Genomic DNA, 18,456 nt, shown 5'->3' on the forward strand with positions numbered 1-18,456 from the left:
TAATCGGGCCTAGCTGGGCTGCGATATCCATTGGACTCAATTTGGTAAGTAGAAAATTCCGCTGGAAAGGTTATCAAAAGACAAATTTATACCGAATTTGTACATAATTGGAAACCATTGACAAATAATATAACCAACTAACTATTTTCATATACTATTTTGGTAGTATTATTGCATGCTTTAATAAAAACTAGGTATTAGCTTTTATTTTATTTTATTCTATTTTATTTTATGGTATATGCATTGAACAACTATCACAAGTAAAGAAAATAATTTAATTCGCAAAGTTGGTAAAGTACTTTGATTGTTTTTAACAAATAGATTTAATTTTTAATATAATAAGAACGTTAAACTTTGTTGATGAGTTTTGTAGGAATGGACTCGCGTGGTTTTCCAGTTACATGGACTTAATCCACATTTCACTTCCAAAAATTTAGTTTACTATTTGTTGATTATTTATATATAAGGAATATTTTTTAAATAATACTCCTATTTATTTTTTTGCGACGCGCTTAAGTGGTAAAAACTAACTTAAAATAGCTGAATTCGAAGTCTATATATAACTTTGTATACATATATGAAAAATGAACTCCTAATTTTGTAAAGTTTACACGTGAATTACTAATACTAATTTGATTTTTTTAAAGAAATTGACATGAGCGTATTTCCGATTTATTAATATATTTCGAAAAACTAATAGGGAAAAAGTTAGTGGTGGCGGTATAAGATTACGACCTTCCGAATCTTTAATAGTATAGTACTTATTAAAATAAGTAACTTAGTAGTAGTTAGTATTGTTTGTTCCTCAATGTAGTAAGGGGTGACCCCCTTGATCATAAATCATAATTGCTAATCTTAAAATACGTAGTCAAGGTTTATTTTAAAAATGGAAACAATGATTGATGAAACATTTTGACGTAAGGAATCCTTAGAAGAAGTGAGTTAGCATGATTGAGCGGCATGCATTACGACAAAATCATGATTAATTATGAGTTTAGCTTAAGAAAGCAAAAGCCCACCTGCTGAAAGTGACTCTAATAGCTTCACTCTAAAACACGCTTTTCACCCAAGTCACTTCCATTGATTAAAATTCTCCACCGACTTTTTTTACATAATACTCCTACTATTAATTAATTCATTCATCTTCTTTTCCTAGATTATAATCTTCAAGGTCCACTTTTTGCATGGTCGCATAATTACATCACGCCCCAATTCCTTTTTTTATTATTAAGGAATCGAATTTGATGTATGCTAATCTATGCCTATTGATGATACCATTAATAAATTATAAGAATATGCATTATCAATAAATACATAAAGAAACGTCTATTATATTACATCTCAACTGATAGACAAGTGTTGCTATTTATTAGTTGTGGCAAACCTTCTCTTTCGAGTGTTGGAAAGCGCCGCAAAACAGGGATTAAGGAAGAAATTCAAGTATAATCACTATGATATCAAGTTAAAACTAATTATAAGTACTAATAATTTTTAGAGAAAAAATAAAAGGATGAAAATACATAAAAGATAATTTCAAAAGCAAAAAAGATGATATCATAATAGATGATAGGCTTGATGCTATGCTGAGCATTTGCTAAGTAACAAGAATATGTTATACGAGAAATATGAAAGAGAGGAAGGATTAAAAAAAATAATACTAAAAAATATGGTTCAATCCTCTATCTATTTATGGTTGAATCAGTTTATATTTTCAATTCATAACACTAATATTTTAGTGATTTTATGTTCAAATTAGACCAAACATCATGTTGGATCGCAGCCTGGTCCGGTCTAATTTATAAAAAAAAATTCAAAGTAGTTTTTTTTCGGAGTTAACTACATATTTATTTATTTTGCCATTTATTCTCTATTAAATAATATACCTGAATAACCTATTACATGGAGTAGAATTTAAAAAAAAACAAGAGAATGAATAGAACATAATCATAAGATTCAATCTTTAATTTAGTCAATTTGATGGAACTCGAATCCGCAGATTAAATTGGGGGAATGTATTCAGATTTATTGTTGTGGTTTCCATCATCTATTTATCATTTAACAGAGCGCTAATGGTTCATTTAAGTAAGATTTGCCTTGCCAATATAAAACTTAATTTGATGCCACGTAATCAATAATTAGTAAATTAATCACTGTTAACAACAATACGAGCATTAATAGATGAAATAAAAAAAATTAATCATCGGGAATGGAGCATCTTATTCTCAACAGAAGACCAAGGATAAAAAGGTCATTCACGTCGACAGTAGACCCTCTTTGGTAATTTCACCACTCGCCTTCTCCATTACCTTCGCTTCCCTTCCCACCTGCACTACACTCTCACTCTACCCACACCTACAAAGCCTTTTTCCTCTCTCTCTCACTTCCATTTCCTCTCTCTCAAGGAAAAAATGAGCGTCCGAAGCGGGTCGCACCAGCTGAGTAACGGGCTGATGGTCTCGGGCCGGCCCGAGCAGCAGCTCAAGGAGCGCCAGCCCACAATGGGCTCACGCGCCGTTCCCTACACCGGCGGCGACGTTAAGAAATCCGGCGAGCTCGGAAGAATGTACGGCGTCGACCTATCCAGCGGGGAACACCACCACCACCCGCCGCCGGTTGTCCCCTCGCGCCAGCCCTCCTCCTCCCAGCACAACAGCGGATCTGCTAGATCCGGCCCCAATTCCGGCCAAATGGGGAAGAATTCGGGGCCTATGAGCAAGAAGTCCTCGTCCTCTTCCTTCTCCGGGCCGATGACGCCGATTCAGCCCACCGGCCTCATCACCTCGGGCCCGCTCAGCTCGAACCGGAGGTCGGGGCAGCTGGACGCACCGGCGGCGCCGAGCTCGTTCAAAAAGGCGGCTTACGGCTCCGCAGTCACGAGCCTAGGCGACGAGGTGAAATTAGGGTTTAAGGTTTCGAAGGTGGCAATGTGGATGTTTTTAGTGGTGGTGGTGATGGGGCTGGTGGTCGGGGTGTTTCTCATGGCGTCCGTCAAGAAGCCGGTCATTCTGGTGGCGGTGGCGGCGCTATTGGTGCCGATTGTCGTCATTTTTGTGTGGAATTACGCCTACAGGAATCGCGGCGTGTTGGGATTCTTAAACAATTATCCAGATGCTGAGCTCAGGGGCGCCGTTGATGGGCAGTTCGTCAAGGTCACCGGGGTAATTACGCATTTGTTTTTTAGTGCCTAATTATTAGGAGAATTTTGCGGAATTTTGAATATTTAATTACGCCCAATTTCATCTTCTGCCTTGTATGTTATTCCCAGCTTGTTGCTAATTATGGCACTCGGCGGATCTCTCTCTCTCTCTCTAGTATATATATTTTATATTTATATGAAAATAGGGGACCAGTTTGACTGCTGGAGCATTGGATATGAAGATCAGCAATTTAGGGGAATACCCGTTTTATTTGGATTATGATTATGATAGTGGTTGAAATTGACCTGGTAAAATATTTTAGGGTGTATCTTTTCTGATAATTTGATCATCAAGTGTGTCAATATTTCACTATGAAGGGGGGTAATTTGATTGTTTTACCTTCAACTGGTTTTTCAGATCTGGATCATTTACCTGATTGTTGTAATTTAGGTTTGACTAAAAAATAACTAAATGTTGCGATAAGTATATTCAATAATAGTGATATGCTCGTGGAAGTGGAGATTTGAGCTCTTAGGAGTCGATGAGAACGGGTTTATTGTGCTAGTAATTAATTGAACGGGCACTGAGGCAATGCTCCTCTGCACAGTTTATTTGTTTCAGATGTTGCAAGTAACTTCTGTATCTCCACGCCAATATGCCTATGACATAAGTGAGGCAGATTATGCCCAAGTGGTATCAGTTATACAGTGATGCGAGTAACCGGGAAACATGTTGCCATTCTTCACTGCTTGCTTTGACTTATGTCACATTTGTTTAGGCATAAATCACTTAGCTAAAATTATGTCTAGTTCTGTTCTGAACTTGCACACGTACTTGCATCTTTTCATGTGCTTAGAAGCTAGAACCCGACCTTATTGAAAAGTGTGTCTTCTTCTTATTATCTTCACAAGATTGAACAGCACAGATCTTTGTTTGAAAGTGTGTTTTGGGATGGAAAATTAGAGGGTTTGTGTATCATTCTACCTGTCAAGTTCAGATGATAGTAGGGGTGCTAAAGTCAGCCATTTTTTTTCTGATTATATCCTGATTCCGGGAACCATGGCTGAAAAGAGTTGTCATGGTCATAAGTTGTAGTAATATAGAAGCAGCTAGCACTCAGTTTAGTTGCATCAGTTATCCTAAGTTACTTTCACTTTCAAAGTACCTACCTGTATTTATCAAATGTTGATTGGTTTTTGGCAGGTTGTCACTTGTGGCAGCATACCCCTTGAAACTTCTTTCCAGAAGGTACAAAGATGTGTGTATGCATCCTCAGAATTATATGAATATAGAGGCTGTGGTGCAAAACCAGCTAATGCCAAACAAAGATGGTTTTCTTGGGCATGCACATACTCGGAGGTTAGTGCTGAGAAAGATACTGCTTCACTAACTCAAATCATAAGGTTGCATCTTCTGTGATGTGTCACTTTGAACGCCACCATTTACATGCTTGAGTTATGGCTATACACCTCATTCATTTTATGGAGATTTTGTGCCTTCATTATCAACAACATGTTGCATAAAGCATGAGATTTCAAGATTTATCTGTCTTTTAGTGGCTTACATTGCTGGTTTTGTAATGAGTTGCACAAGCAGACAATTTCTCCTTGGAAGTAATTTATTGTCCTTGCTTCTTTATGTCAACAGAGGCATGTTGCGGATTTTTATATATCAGATTTTCAGTCTGGTTTGAGAGCTCTTGTAAAAGCAGGCTATGGTGCTAAGGTTGCCCCTTTTGTGAAATCGAAAGTAGTAGTTGATGTCACCAAGGACTCCAGCAAATTGTCTCCAAACTTTCTACGCTGGCTTTCTGAACGAGGCAAGTCGAGTGATGACCGTCTAACGCGGCTTAAAGAAGGGTGAGATACCTCATTGCAATATACTTAGTACCCAAAAAATTGTGTTTTGCTTTTGAAAACATGTGGAAACAAGTGCGAATACATTTGATTCTGCAGATATATAAAAGAAGGAAGTACCGTGAGTGTTATGGGTGTGGTTCGACGACTGGACAACGTGCTCATGATCGTCCCACCTTCTGAGCCGGTCTCAACCGGTTGTCGCTGGCCATGCTGCCTTCTGCCGACATACATTGAAGGCCTTACTTTGACTTGTGATGATAGTCAAAATGCAGACGTGATCCCTGTGTAAATGAAGCGTCTTTTTTGTCTTTGGTTTTTGGCAAACAAACACGTGGACAGTGGAATGTATGAGATGTAATGAAGATCCAGCGGAGATCCACTGTGCATAGTTTTGGTTGATGAAGAAGGTGTGAAATCTATAAGCATGGTAGATAAACAATACACATTACGGAGACGGGTAACGTTCCCTACGAGCAAGTGGGCTTCTTTGATTGATATGAGTGTATAGAAGCCATCAATCTGGGTCAAGCTTTGTATATTCTCCATTTCTTCTTTCACTCCATCAATGTCAAATGTGAATTTATATGTTGTCACTCATTTTGTTTTATAAGTATCATGTTAATATCAGATTGTTAAATTCAGCCTCATTTTTTCTGAGTTTCAGTTGCAGACCAACCTTGAGCAATTTATCTTGTCATGGCTGTCTTATTCGATTATGGGGTCCGTTGTCAAACATCTCGTCTTAGAGCATCCGCAATGGGCGGCTAGCGACCGGCTAGCCGATTCGTCGCGCTGGCCGATCGGCTAGCCGAACCATTGGAGTCGGCCAGCGCGAAATCGGCGGCCGCCATTGTGGCGGCCCGATCGGCCAGAGCTTCGAATTTTGTTTTTTTTTTATTTCTTTTTTTAATTCTTTTTTTTAAAAAAAAAAATTAATTCTTTTTTTTTAATTTTTTGAAAAACTATATAAACGCGATTTTCTCTATCTCTAAATTTCTGTACAAGAGCAACATTTAGCGATGGACAACAACTAGCCAAATACAAAATTAAGACCTAAAACAGAAACATGTCATACCGTCGGGCTGGGGGCCTCTCCGCGCCCCGGACCCCCATTCGGCTAGCGGCAAACTATAACAGATTCAAGGTGGCTCGTGTGTGGAAGCCCGGATTTTTTTTATGATGTTATTTTTATGATTTTTAGTTAATGTACTTTTTTTTATTTAAATAAAATTAATGAATTTTCCGTATATGTTTCGTAAATTTAATTCCGTATTTTAATCGTAATTTTAATTCCGTATATGTAGTATATTTTGAATTATTTTTATTGCGGCTAATTATTTGCTACAGTAATGCAGACACATCAAAGTTACCGACTACTCCTTGACTCAAAAGGCGCATTGCAGCTCCTTGAGAAAATTTCCTTGCGAATAAAAAACAGGGAACAGATGTGGAATTGTTACTGCACCACTCTGTCCTGTATTCTGTTTCATAGTATACGTGGTCGATATCCTGAAAACACGCATGCCACAAAACATAAATACAGAAGAACGCCTTGTATAGGGAACACCCTGAGATGAAACAAACAAACCTTTATTTTTTTTATTTGTTCTGATCCTGCATTTGCGTAGCTAAAGGTGAAAGGATGCCAACCGCCATTATCTGTGTTTGTTGTGGATTGGTTCCATACAGTGTAGGTAACTGTTCTTCTTTCGAGTTCAGTTTCAAGATCTTTCATCTACAAACCAAAAATGGAAAGATGAGAGTATACTTTGAAGATTTGACCAGATGTGGGTGTGGTGGTGGTATATGCATTATAAAAGTTCTTTTGCATACTGCGAGTAATGTCTGCACGTAGTGTTCATCTGGTATACAGTTGTGCTGTTTCTGAAGCTTCTGCATCCAAATCAATATTAAATGGTCAACCAATATGCAGAAAATGGATACTTACAAGATTCTTCCTGCCCTTGCTTGCATCAACTGGTGGACGTCTCTGCAACAAAACACATTTTTTAAAGTTTATCAAATTAACTCTCCAAACAAATATTTACTCACAAAATAAAAGTACCTTACAGAACTTCTTGAAGATGGGAAAAACAATTTCATCATCAACAACTTCTTCTGCATGTCTTCGAATCAAGGTGACCCACTGAAGTAGATAACCAATTAGATTCATTTAGAGCAATATGTTTTGATAACTGTTGAATGAGTTTACCACCCCTTCATAAGAAGGCTCAATTATCTAATAGATGGATTTTGTGGATATTTTTACATTGAGATTTGAGAGACTATTGAATAAGTTTATTCATGGGTGCGGAAAAGGGGGCACCAAATTAGTCAAGGATACTATGATTATCTGGTTTGAGTTAAGAGCAATCAATTTATCAAACAATGAGGCTCATGACTACCATGAAACAAGATATTAACCTGCGATCCTTTCCGCCATTTCTGCTTAGATATAGCTGGTGACATCTGTGGATTGTAGCGAACATCTTTTTTGTCAAGAAAGCTGGCAAAGGAAACTCATATTTAGCTATCTGCTATCCTATATAACAAATGCTTTTAAATAGCCCATAATAAAATGTATCAAAAAACAAGTAGCCAAGAAGTGAAACCTATCTTAACTTTTATTTACTACCTGTCCACAAAACTTCTCGGAGAACCCATCAGATAGTTGTAAATATCGCTGAAGTTGTACAAAGGGACACAACTGTTTGCAAACATCTATAGTCAGAAAACGATCAATGTTCAAGTCGCATCCATGCAGAAAACATTAACGGATACACAAATGTATTACGCAATATGGAAAAATAAAATTTGGCACAAACTGCATACAGTTATTATGAAAAAAATTTGAGATGGAAACAGTAATTATGAAAAAAAAAATTCAGACAGAAACAGTAATTATGAAAATTAGGTGTTGATACCCATGAAATGACATCCCAAAAATGATATGATAAATGCAATTTTTCTCAGTGTATACTGCAACATCTTCTGATTTTTGTTTCGTATACTTCAATATGTAAAGTTAAGACTTAAGCCCCATATGCTTTCATATTTTCCTTTGAGTCCTTGACTTCTCCCCATTTGTAGCCGCAAGAGTGCGAAGGGGTTGATAAAGAAAACTATATTGAGAGATATTTAACTATCCAAACAAATATTTACACCAAGCAAGATTTACAACATACAAAAATAGTGAAAGTACACTCAGAAAAAATGAGTTTTTTTTTTCCTGTAGGAATGGAAGAAACTAAAAAGCCTAACTAAGATACTTAAATGGCATAAATAATCAGTGGCGGACGCCATCAAAATCTACCACAAATTGTCTTGGCAATGGCGTTTTTACAAATTACTGCCATGGCAGTACTATTTAATAACACGGATACTGTATCATGGCACTCCTACTTGTTCTATGTTTTAGAAACACACAAGGCTATGGATAAATCCGATTATATTGTAAGGGCACAGATACCTCAATATGACACTCATATATCCAGAACTTCAATTGACATTGGAACGTGTACTAGCTTGTCTAATTAAGATTTTGTTCGTATGCTTAGTTGCTAACTGCACCATATTAGGTCGAACCAAAAGAATTTGCATACAACTTTATTCGACAAAAACACTGTTCTAGGGCTGTAATGAAGATGACCTGTCTGATAGAAGTACAAATCTTTGATTTGCAGGATCCTGAAGAGCTTCCTCAAAAAGTATTCTCTCAGCTTGAATCATACTTGCTTCTCCCCAGGCTACCTACACCAGCACTCTTAATATCAATCTACTGTGGCTAAGGAAAGAAGCATTTCAAACAGCAGCAGGAGGTTATGTGTCCTTCAGGTCACACATTCTATAGTCACCAAGGATACTCAAGATAAACGTTGAAACACAGAGAATCATACTGCACGAAACCTATAGGATATGGATTTGGTCATTTGGATTTGCAGAATTTCATACACTTGCAATCTATATATTTCACTTATTTTTCACATACAACTACATACTATATCTCCAAATCGGCTTATCCAAACAATGAAGAAAGTGGTGATATTACCTTAATGCTGTTTCCCAGTTGCCGGTCAAAGAAGACTGTCGATCTTGTAGTCGATTCATCAAACACAAAACCCGGCTCAGAATGTATATATATTGAGAATTTTGCCCTATCAACATTCTGCAAAGAGCTAAAGTCCGATTAAAAACTCAAATCAGAAGGAAATGTAATCATCTCCAAGCTAAAAAAAAAGGCTACAGCAGCATGTTACAACGAGCAAGACCAAATCTCCTCCTAAAATCCTACTCCCTGATGTGATCTACTTGGAGAGCCAAAGTCAGAAGTAAAATACCAAAAGAATCGAGAAGCACAAAAACAACAGATTTTCCTCAGCAAACAAAAATTGCACGAACCTCGAAAAAGCTCTCCCAAAGGAAATCAAGGGGTAAATTTCTCCGAACGAGAAACAAAAACGCGACCTTAGGATTGCCGTTGAAGTCATAGGTGAGAGAGCGAGATTTCCGGGGCAGAGCAGCCGTGGACTGAGAATACTGCTGGATTCTGAGAAACGCGAAGACGCAAAGAGCGACAGAAAGTAGGATCACCAGCTTCCATCCGAGACACAACACGTGGCGCATCGACAGCCCCGGCTTAATCGATGCCTGTGCCTTCTTCGTCATTGCCACCGCTCACATACACACAAAAATCGCTGAATCTCAATCCTAATACTTCCTCTTCTTTCTCCTCCTGTTGTTCAAAATGAAAAAAAACAGTAGCTAAATCAACAAATAAGCAGTGAATTAACGGAAAGAGAGGGTGAAAGAGGAGTACATGTACATTGTAAGTGGAGAGCGCGATCTATAGCGTTAAGCAAAGCAATTTTGTTGAAATAATAAAATAATTGAAGTTTGGTTTGAAACGGAAGATTTCTGGCGGTGATTCAGTTGGTTGGGAGGTGCTTCTTTGCTAAGTGGAGGGGACAAGTCCAACGACGTCGTCTCACGTTTTCCATTTTTGCCCCTTATACTCACATTATTCTTTTAATTTGTTATTAATATCTGGATGAATAATTAATTAATTATAAAATTATAACTATATTTTTATATTGTGCATTATTCACAACTGGAGTACGAATAGCGTAGATCTCTAATCACCTTGACTAGTCAATGCCGGATAAATAAATTATGAAGCAAATAAAATTCTTAAACATTAGTATAGAAAAATTATTAAATTATGAAGTAATTTAAAACAGTAGTGCATTCAGTAGTTTAACTTCGTAATTGAAAGAGCATCACAAATTCATTTTGTTATTTTTTTCATAGAAAAACTTACAAATGGATATTCAATAGTTGCAAGCTTGAAAAGGGTTTTGCTTAAATTTGAATCACAGATATGTTGTCGTAGTATGATGAGCTAAAGTAGTGTAGAATAATCAAAATAGAAAAAATGGTAACACGCCAACATTGCAAAGTTGGTTAAAATCAATTTTGTCTATCAACACCAGAGCCACATGTCATATTGAAATCTCTATACTACAACAACCCCCATTTATAAAGAAATTTTCAGAAAAGAAAAGGTCATAAAGCCTTGAAAATGAAAAGAAATTGAGTGAATATTTAGGAAGATCAAACGGAAGGGCGTAAAACTCTCATTTCAATACAAATACTAACCAATATAACCATACAAACTTTTCGATGGAACCTCATTGAAGCTGATGTTAAAGTTGGAATCACTTTTTACAGCTTATATACTCGATGGAACTTTAACTACTCTCTCATTAATTTACAACAGGATCAGTATACCTGCTAAGACAAAGAGCCTTCGTGATCTGGCAGCGATGGTGAGGATCCACCACTAAGTTTGCTGGGAACTGGTGTATTTTTCCGCGACTGTTGTCTTTTCGTGGGTACAATCACGCTATCATCAAGTTTGTTGAATCCTTCATCTTCATCATCCTCATCATCTTTGAAAACTGGGTGGATGTATGCATGCTGGAGATAGCCTTTCAAATTCAGGTTAGGTTCTCTTGCTCGTTCGAGGGTGTCTTTCATCATTGCTTCCTGAAACCAAGATGTGCATTGAATTACTATAAATATCTGATATGAATAGAATAATCCATGAATTAAGAAATGCTACAAACCTGTAAAGGAAATTTAACAAAAGCTGGTTGATAACGGCCTTTGCAGTAGAGATGAAAGAAGATTGTCAACACCGGAAGCACAATAAGGACCAGTGGGGCCTCATATATACCTTTTGTACCCATTAATCCCATCAGGACTATCTGCGAGAAGATCAGGGCATAGATAATACGTCCGTGTACGTCTGGCCAGAATGCTGCAGCACTTTCATATTCTTGATTGTATACATTTATGATCTGCACCAAGAAAAGGGAATACAATGTCAGTTGTATCTGTATTGGAAAGTCGTCCACACACGAGAGATCGAGGAGGATTATTCTACCTGGTGGCGAAATACCATGTATGCCAGAGCAAAGAATACCAGAATAAAAGGAAGGAAAATTGGTGTCACCACAGCATAGACAAGACCTAAAAGGAAATATAATTGTATTTGAGGTTCGCCGGTGTTAAAACCGATGCTTCCTGGATCCATCGCCTCATCTCTGTCCTTTTCAGTCTTCACCAGGAAGAAGTTTTTCAGATGGAAGAATATGAGTGGTTTCAGTCTTAAGATCTCTCCAGCAATACCAGCCCATCCATCAACCATTACATAAGTAATAAAGAAAGTTGCTTTCATAGGGATTGCAACACCAAGTGTCTCAGGGATTCTGCATTGCACAATCACGTATAAGCGAAATAGATGCAACTAATGTATAATGACAGATTCATTAAAAATAGGATACCATTCTCTTAGCATATTTTATACCAGAGAAGATCCATACATTTCTGAGTTAGAACATAGGAATATAACCATATCATCCTACCAGGTGATAAGAAGAGAAGCCTATACAAAATGGTTTTAATGTTGTACAAAAAATAACCAAACAAATTACCAATCCACCCATTGAATGACTACATATATAGTAAGAGTTTAACTAATGAAAAACAGTATTTTCATTTTCATTATCAAAGGTATAAGAGAAACAAGTCAAGATGGTTTATGTTCAGATAACGTACTCTTTTGGTGACTGACGAAGAAAACTATCAAGTTGTGAAAGTGCACTTCCTGCTATTATGCTCACAAGGAAAACATTAACAAAGTTGAATAGATAATATCTTAAGGCAGCTCTCCTCTCCAGAGCTGATATCGACAGAAAGCCTTCAAATTTGGACATCATCATCAATATTGTTGGTAGCACTATAAGAAAAATCTTCAAAGCAAGCCCCGGAAGAACACCTTGGATGAAAGATTTAATAAATTTCCTGCACCACGAATATAGCATTATCATTACTTTGGTAACATATACCACAACAAAAAGTAGCAATATTTGTTTCTAAGGTGATTATTGAAACTTAACCTTCCAAATGTCGGTCACTGACTTGTTCAAAAGAATCAAAAGGTGAAAAAATGGAATGAGTAACTAATCTAGGAATAACTCAACATAAGTTTAAAAAATGATGCTAACTACTGCTCATTATATAATCTACTACCTCCGTCCACCAAAAATAGACGTAGTTTATAATGAACGTAAACAGCTTTAGAAGAAATACTCACTGTTCAACAATTGGCTCGAGAAAAGGCAACCTCTTCTCAATACTCTCAATATTTGCAAGAGACTGAACGGCAGAAACAGGGATCATGAAGAAGAATGTAAGGAAGAAGAAAGCTACTGCAGCAATAAGCCTCCTAATAGTTATTGAAACGTAAGGAATTGCCAGGTTAGCCCAGAATACATCACGTGGCTCTGCAGCCCATTCAGTCAACCACAAAGTTGGGTTTCTGGACTGCTGAGTTTGTGCACACACAGCAGCACCCCACCTAGTTTTGAATGAGACAAAAGCTGCTGGCATGATACACTTCGGATCAGTTTTTACCCTTTCCCGCTCTGCTTCAATCTACATGTGAATAATATGATAAAATTATAAGTTTAAGAATCATCAATTTGTATTTTGTAGTGAGTAAGACCTAGCAAGATCAGTTATCTAGTTAGCAGCAGAACATTAAGTAAATTCATGAAACATTTAGGTGACAGAAAGTGACAGAAAGCAACTCTTAAATAATTTGAAATAGGTTATACTATTAAAAAGATAGAAATTGCCAATAAAGGAATAATCTTTATATCTTTAGATGAACAAACAGTTGTTTGACTAACCAAATTCTGCAGATTACGTTTTGTGTATGCTAATAATGCATGACACTACTGTGAAATTAAACAAACTACATTAATATCAGGTATTAAACATCTTCTACGTAAAATGGTTAATTATCTTTCTGTAGCATCCACATAAACAATGAATCTATTAACTGAGCCATTAGTTGTTACCAAGTTAAACGGAGTTATTAGTTTGTTGAGCAACTAAAGATGAGCCAAGATGGTCCTTAGCCTGGTAGTAAAGGAAAGCTGGAGATCACAAGAGGCAACTATGAAAATGAATACTCTTTGTGTGATAACTACTGTTACATAAACCCTAAAAGATCTAATTGTGAATGCATTCTCTCTATTTTGTTTGTCTGCACTCTACAGTCGAGAGAAACAAGCGAAATGCAGTTATAAACAGCCCCACAGTAATAGGATAGAATTGGTTTTTTGGATGGTGGATTTATACGTGGCACGTGCAATACGGATTTTCTTATTTGTTTTGGAAGCTGGAGCTTTAAATGACAGATTGTGAAGTGCCCTAAATAGTTATAATAATGTTGCATTTCAAATGCAATAGTCATATAGCAAGGAAGACTTCTTTCAAGTTACTTTTCAAGTAAAATTCTATTGTACTCACTTCTTGGGTCAGTCTCTCTATTTCAGCTGTCTGATAATCAATTCCATCCACTTTATCTCCACAAAGGCCAAGGAAACCAGTCTGCAGGTTTGAAATAAGTAAATAGCACTCGTTAACTAGTGATTGAATAATTATACTAAAGTGAAGATGAAGTTCCTAACAATTGAAACAGAAATGAGATGACTCAAAGCAACAAAGAAACAGTACCTTAGTCATAGGTCGTTTCTCTTGATTCCTTGAATATTTTAATTGGTAATAGTCAAGCCAGTTTTCCTTTTTCTTCTTCTCCTCAACCAGTTTTGCAAGTTTATTGGCATTGATTACAACCTGTATGTATTTGGAATCAGACAGATATTTGAATTTTTGTAGTAGACTACACTTATCAACTACTATAATATGAGGACATGATTTGAAGAGGTCCACTGTACAGGAAGTTCAATAGAAAATGACCATGTTGACAAGAAAAGACAAATAGAAATACTCCCTCCGTCCCACAAGAGTATGCACTCTTTCCTTTCTAGTCTGTCCCACAAGAGTATGCACTTTATAATTTTGGAAACTCTTCTCTCTCTAATAAGGTGGGTCTCATTCTCCACTGACAATACTTTAATTACTTTTTCTTTCTACCTCTCTCTCTTACTTTACCAATCGTGCTTTAAAACCCGTGCACAACCAAACAATGTTATCAATCTTCGCATGGCGACTTATGGCAGTTCGCCTAAAAACCGCCACAGGGATAAAGCGTATTATTATGGCGGATATGGCAGTCAATAATTAAATAAATAAAATAATACTTATATATTTATATATAATTCAAAAATAATAAAAATATAACATCTAAAACTCTTAAAACAATTAATAAAGCATAAAATACAACTCCAACCTCCATGTTTCTAGCATAATGCCTAAACCCTAAATGCAGTACACTGCAATGTTGTCAAATAGCGGATATGGCGGTGCTATGGCAGCGCCATGGTGCTATGGCGTTTCCACCACCAAATGCCATGCCATAGCGCCATGGCGCCGCCATATCCACTATTTGATAACACTGCAACCAAAAGTGCATACTCTTGTGGGATGGAGGGAGTATGTACATTTTTTCACGGCAATCTATTTCTTCTATTTTGTACACTCCAAGATTTCAACATAGTCTCAATAGTGGTAATTATCACAGTATCGTGAAATCATTTCAGCTTATAAAAGTGAAATCTGATCCATTAATGAACAATAACTGAAGAATTTAAGAAGCGTGCAGGATCACATAAGAAATGTAGAGGGCCTAGAGGCAGGCCATTTGCTTTGCCTCCTGTAGGCTATATCAAAAATAACAAATGTAGAGGCAGATTCCTACAATTATACAATGAAAATAACTGAAGGAGACTATTAAAAGACGCATCTTATTGCTGCAATCATAAAGAATCTCTTTTAATTATTAAAGTTACAAGTAGTCATAAATGAGATTGAGAACTAATCCTAAAATCATATATGAGACATAAGAGAGAGAGAGTATAAGTAATGAACCTCTTTTCAAATGGAAGGAGAATCATTTTCTGACAGGCATATACTTTGATAAGAAAAGAACAGTATTCGATCAAATTCAAGGAGGGGGAATGGCAGAGGGTTATTCTATGTGACATATCTGAATAAAGAAGACAGCAGACAACAGTCCCAGCAGAAATCTCAACTATTCTGAAAATATATATACATCTATATACTAATTTGCAGTAAATCTTAGCAGTAACAAACCTGATGAGTTAGATAGTGATCTGGATGGTTGACCAAAAAAAAGTGCTCCACACATTCAGACACTGATTCATCAGGATCTGGAGGCACATTTCTGACAAGAACCTGCGTAGAAAAGTTTCACCAAAGTCCAAACTTGAGTGTTCAAACATTGGTAACAATCCATATTCTAAATCATTAATAACCATCTATCACACTAGCATTTCCACCATGCTGATCAAACAGTGTTAACCAAAAGGTACAGAAGGGTGCGCAAAGCAATTTTTTTATTTGAAATAGCATTTCACTACATTTATGTTCAACAAAGCCTTACTATCATCACATCATGTTCGTCTTAGTATATTTCTCAACAGCACAAAACAAAAATAACCTGTTTACAGACTCCAATATTAACTATTGAATAATATCCATGAGCTTATAGGCCCGAGAACTTACTTTTTTTTATAGAATCTTAAAAACTTGTCTGAATTTAGTTTAGCAGACAGCCTTTTTACAGTGTCAACAAGATAATACTTCTTACTGTGAATTGATCAGGACGACGCTTTTCTGAAGCAAGAAAGTGTAAGCGCATTGTAGCAATTATTTCATACTCCTTCATCAACGTATAGCATGTCCAGAAAGTAAAGACATAGGCCATGACTACATGAGTCCAAAACCTGTGAATAGACGTATAAGTGTAATTCACATTTCAATCAGAGTCGTATATTCATGTAAAGCAAATACTACACATTAACTACTGCACATGAAAAATTATAATTAGAAGGCGTCTAGATCCTGAACAATATCATGTGCACATCGAAGAAGACCAACAAACTGGAGGTGTGCATGTCCAAGAAGAAAATCTCTTGCATGTGTAAAAGATCTCCATTGCAATTGAGTTAATTAGATTTATTCAATTATCAAATTAAAGACGATGGCCTGCAAATCATCTGAGATTAATGAGGAAATATTGTTTTCCTGTTACCCATTAGCAACAAAAAAATGCTCTGAGAAAGTTTGTCTCCACCTCACAACTAGGTTAGAACTTTTTATGTCTCAATAAAAGGCTATTGCAAAACACTAGAACAAACACCGATACAGAGCCAACATAGAAAAACAGCTTAGATACAAATGTACCCAACTTTTCAATTTCTCAAAATAGGCAGTGTTTTCACAACATCCCATTAATAAATTAGATGCCGGGAACTCTGGAATAGCAAGTAACAAATTGAAGATGGTTGGAATTAACTCCTAACCTAGGTGATCCATGCGGAACATTTGAAATAGAGAGCTTGTCAATATTACTAAATGTTATCTTTTCATCTCCTTGAGCTAACACTGCCAAGGTGTTGTTCGTCCAGTTGACAGGCACAAGGATGGCCCACGAAAGCAACGTCACTGGAACAAAAATCTTTAGTCTGCATATACCAAAATGCAGAATCAGTTCCACAATTTCCCCTTATTTAGCAGCTTTGAACATTATATGATAAAGCATACAACGGCAAGTCAAGGAAATATAATGTGCAATTATACCCAAGCAAGTAAATCCGCAGATAGGCAGCTGAATCCAGCCCTGCATGATCAATAAGCTCCGGCTCAGGCATCTTAAGTGCCTCTGGTACCCAATTCAGAAATCTAATGTAAGCTCTCCAGTCTAAATTGACAATTTTGGTAACGAATGCGCCTGAGTGACTGGGACTACTTCTCAATCCCTTGAGGTACCATTTCGGAAAATACACTCGATCATTAAATGGCTGAAGCCGCAGGAAGGCAAATGCTATAAGAAAAATCAAGGCACTGAGAATATTAAATGCTGCTGCAACCCCTATGTCTCCAAATGTCGCCATGTCTTGCCTCTAGCTAATTGCCTAAACCTCCTGTTTCCAAACCAGAATATGTCAATTTCACATAAACCATCTATAACATGCCACATAATGCAGTCAATTATGCTATGGATACGTAAAACATTTCTACAATCCAAACATAAAGTTCACGGTTGTACAATCAGATACACATTCCTGAATCGTGTATAGCTATAGAATTGGAGAAAAAAGTTGACTAAAATTAATTTAAGACAATTACACAAAACGCCAAATATCTTGTAAATCCTTTGGCACAACTTCAAACTGATAATAATCCCAGCTGTTGAACATGATTTTCAAATAATACAAAGAAATATATCCTATAACTTCCATAAGCAAATTAACTGAATCCTCAACATCAAAATCATGTTTGGCACCAAAAATTGGGGAAAAGTAGACAGTAGCCGGTGCAAAGCGGAGGAGTTTTACATTCTATTACCTAAACCTCACCACTAACCGGAATTCAAAACCAGAGCATCGCCAGCCGAATTCGTCGAATCAAATTGCATCAGAGATAAGAGGATAAACACTAGAAACAAACGAGAAAAGTTAATTAAAAAGGAAGAAAACATACTTATGATGTAGTAGCCCCAAAAACCATGAAGAAAAGCCAAAAGAAATCAACTCAGAAGGTAGAGAGTTGCGGATCGGGGATGGAATAGAATTGATTCGAAGTTGAACAAAAGGTAAAGAACATCCACCGCAATCTCCTCCGTGAAGATATGTATTACAGTAAACCACAAGACAAGCGCCTATACATACACAATACACACACCTACGGAATGAGAGAGAGAGAGAGAGAGTAGTTGTGTGTGTCAAAAGAGGTATATATAACTAAATCGAATAGGGTCAAGCGACAATGGAGATTCTTCTTCTTCTTCTGATTTGGAGTGGGATTTGTTGGCTACTGCGACTTTTTTTCTCTCACTGATATTTTTTTATGAGTCCACTGTGTTTTGTTTACCTGATTGCTACGTTTTCTGTTTCCCCATTTGC

General features: G+C 36.8%; 3 protein-coding genes across 3 annotated transcripts; 1 reads left to right on the forward strand and 2 right to left on the reverse strand.

Annotated features, from left to right (window-relative positions):
• Positions 1-2,326: 2,326 nt before the first annotated feature.
• On the forward strand, positions 2,327-5,643 carry LOC125190703 (uncharacterized membrane protein At1g16860). The gene is made up of 4 exons (XM_048088072.1): positions 2,327-3,158; positions 4,341-4,496; positions 4,785-4,996; positions 5,093-5,643. Exons 1-4 carry the CDS (start codon positions 2,409-2,411, stop codon positions 5,283-5,285), a joined length of 1,311 nt encoding a protein of 436 aa, XP_047944029.1. The 5' UTR covers positions 2,327-2,408; the 3' UTR covers positions 5,286-5,643.
• Positions 5,644-6,337: 694 nt separating this feature from the next.
• Positions 6,338-9,798, reverse strand: LOC125190200 (glycosyltransferase BC10-like). Its single transcript, XM_048087424.1, has 10 exons — positions 9,395-9,798; positions 9,045-9,161; positions 8,646-8,746; positions 7,632-7,703; positions 7,421-7,502; positions 7,062-7,142; positions 6,945-6,986; positions 6,830-6,889; positions 6,585-6,731; positions 6,338-6,505 (listed from the first exon to the last, which is right to left on the reverse strand). The coding sequence occupies exons 1-10, from the start codon at positions 9,659-9,661 to the stop codon at positions 6,338-6,340; spliced, it is 1,137 nt and encodes a 378-aa protein (XP_047943381.1). The 5' UTR covers positions 9,662-9,798.
• Positions 9,799-10,613: 815 nt separating this feature from the next.
• LOC125187919 (calcium permeable stress-gated cation channel 1-like) lies at positions 10,614-18,433 on the reverse strand. The gene is made up of 12 exons (XM_048084581.1): positions 18,035-18,433; positions 17,132-17,475; positions 16,855-17,016; positions 16,140-16,275; positions 15,623-15,724; positions 14,084-14,203; positions 13,877-13,957; positions 12,654-12,994; positions 12,116-12,361; positions 11,442-11,766; positions 11,122-11,355; positions 10,614-11,041 (listed from the first exon to the last, which is right to left on the reverse strand). Exons 2-12 carry the CDS (start codon positions 17,443-17,445, stop codon positions 10,787-10,789), a joined length of 2,316 nt encoding a protein of 771 aa, XP_047940538.1. The 5' UTR covers positions 17,446-17,475; positions 18,035-18,433; the 3' UTR covers positions 10,614-10,786.
• Positions 18,434-18,456: the final 23 nt, after the last annotated feature.

The sequence above is a fragment of the Salvia hispanica genome, chromosome 5, assembly GCF_023119035.1.
Source record: "Salvia hispanica cultivar TCC Black 2014 chromosome 5, UniMelb_Shisp_WGS_1.0, whole genome shotgun sequence".
Taxonomy (NCBI): domain Eukaryota; kingdom Viridiplantae; phylum Streptophyta; class Magnoliopsida; order Lamiales; family Lamiaceae; genus Salvia; species Salvia hispanica.

What these genes read in the sequence shown, in the direction of transcription:
- LOC125190200 (XM_048087424.1), bottom strand. Translation starts at nt 9,661, where the DNA reads ATGACGAAGAAGGCACAGGCATCGATTAAGCCGGGGCTGTCGATGCGC. An exon ending in GCAAGGGCAGGAAGAATCTT is followed by an intron (nt 6,890 to 6,944) that starts GTAAGTATCCAT and finishes ATTTGGATGCAG; the next exon opens with AAGCTTCAGAAACAGCACAA. An exon ending in AACAAATAAAAAAAATAAAG is followed by an intron (nt 6,506 to 6,584) that starts GTTTGTTTGTTT and finishes GCGTGTTTTCAG; the next exon opens with GATATCGACCACGTATACTA.
- LOC125190703 (XM_048088072.1), top strand. Translation starts at nt 2,409, where the DNA reads ATGAGCGTCCGAAGCGGGTCGCACCAGCTGAGTAACGGGCTGATGGTC. An exon ending in AGTTCGTCAAGGTCACCGGG is followed by an intron (nt 3,159 to 4,340) that starts GTAATTACGCAT and finishes GGTTTTTGGCAG; the next exon opens with GTTGTCACTTGTGGCAGCAT. An exon ending in GGGCATGCACATACTCGGAG is followed by an intron (nt 4,497 to 4,784) that starts GTTAGTGCTGAG and finishes TTATGTCAACAG; the next exon opens with AGGCATGTTGCGGATTTTTA.
- LOC125187919 (XM_048084581.1), bottom strand. Translation starts at nt 17,445, where the DNA reads ATGGCGACATTTGGAGACATAGGGGTTGCAGCAGCATTTAATATTCTC. An exon ending in CTGCGGATTTACTTGCTTGG is followed by an intron (nt 17,017 to 17,131) that starts GTATAATTGCAC and finishes TGGTATATGCAG; the next exon opens with ACTAAAGATTTTTGTTCCAG. An exon ending in CTCGAGCCAATTGTTGAACA is followed by an intron (nt 12,362 to 12,653) that starts GTGAGTATTTCT and finishes TTCGTGGTGCAG; the next exon opens with GAAATTTATTAAATCTTTCA.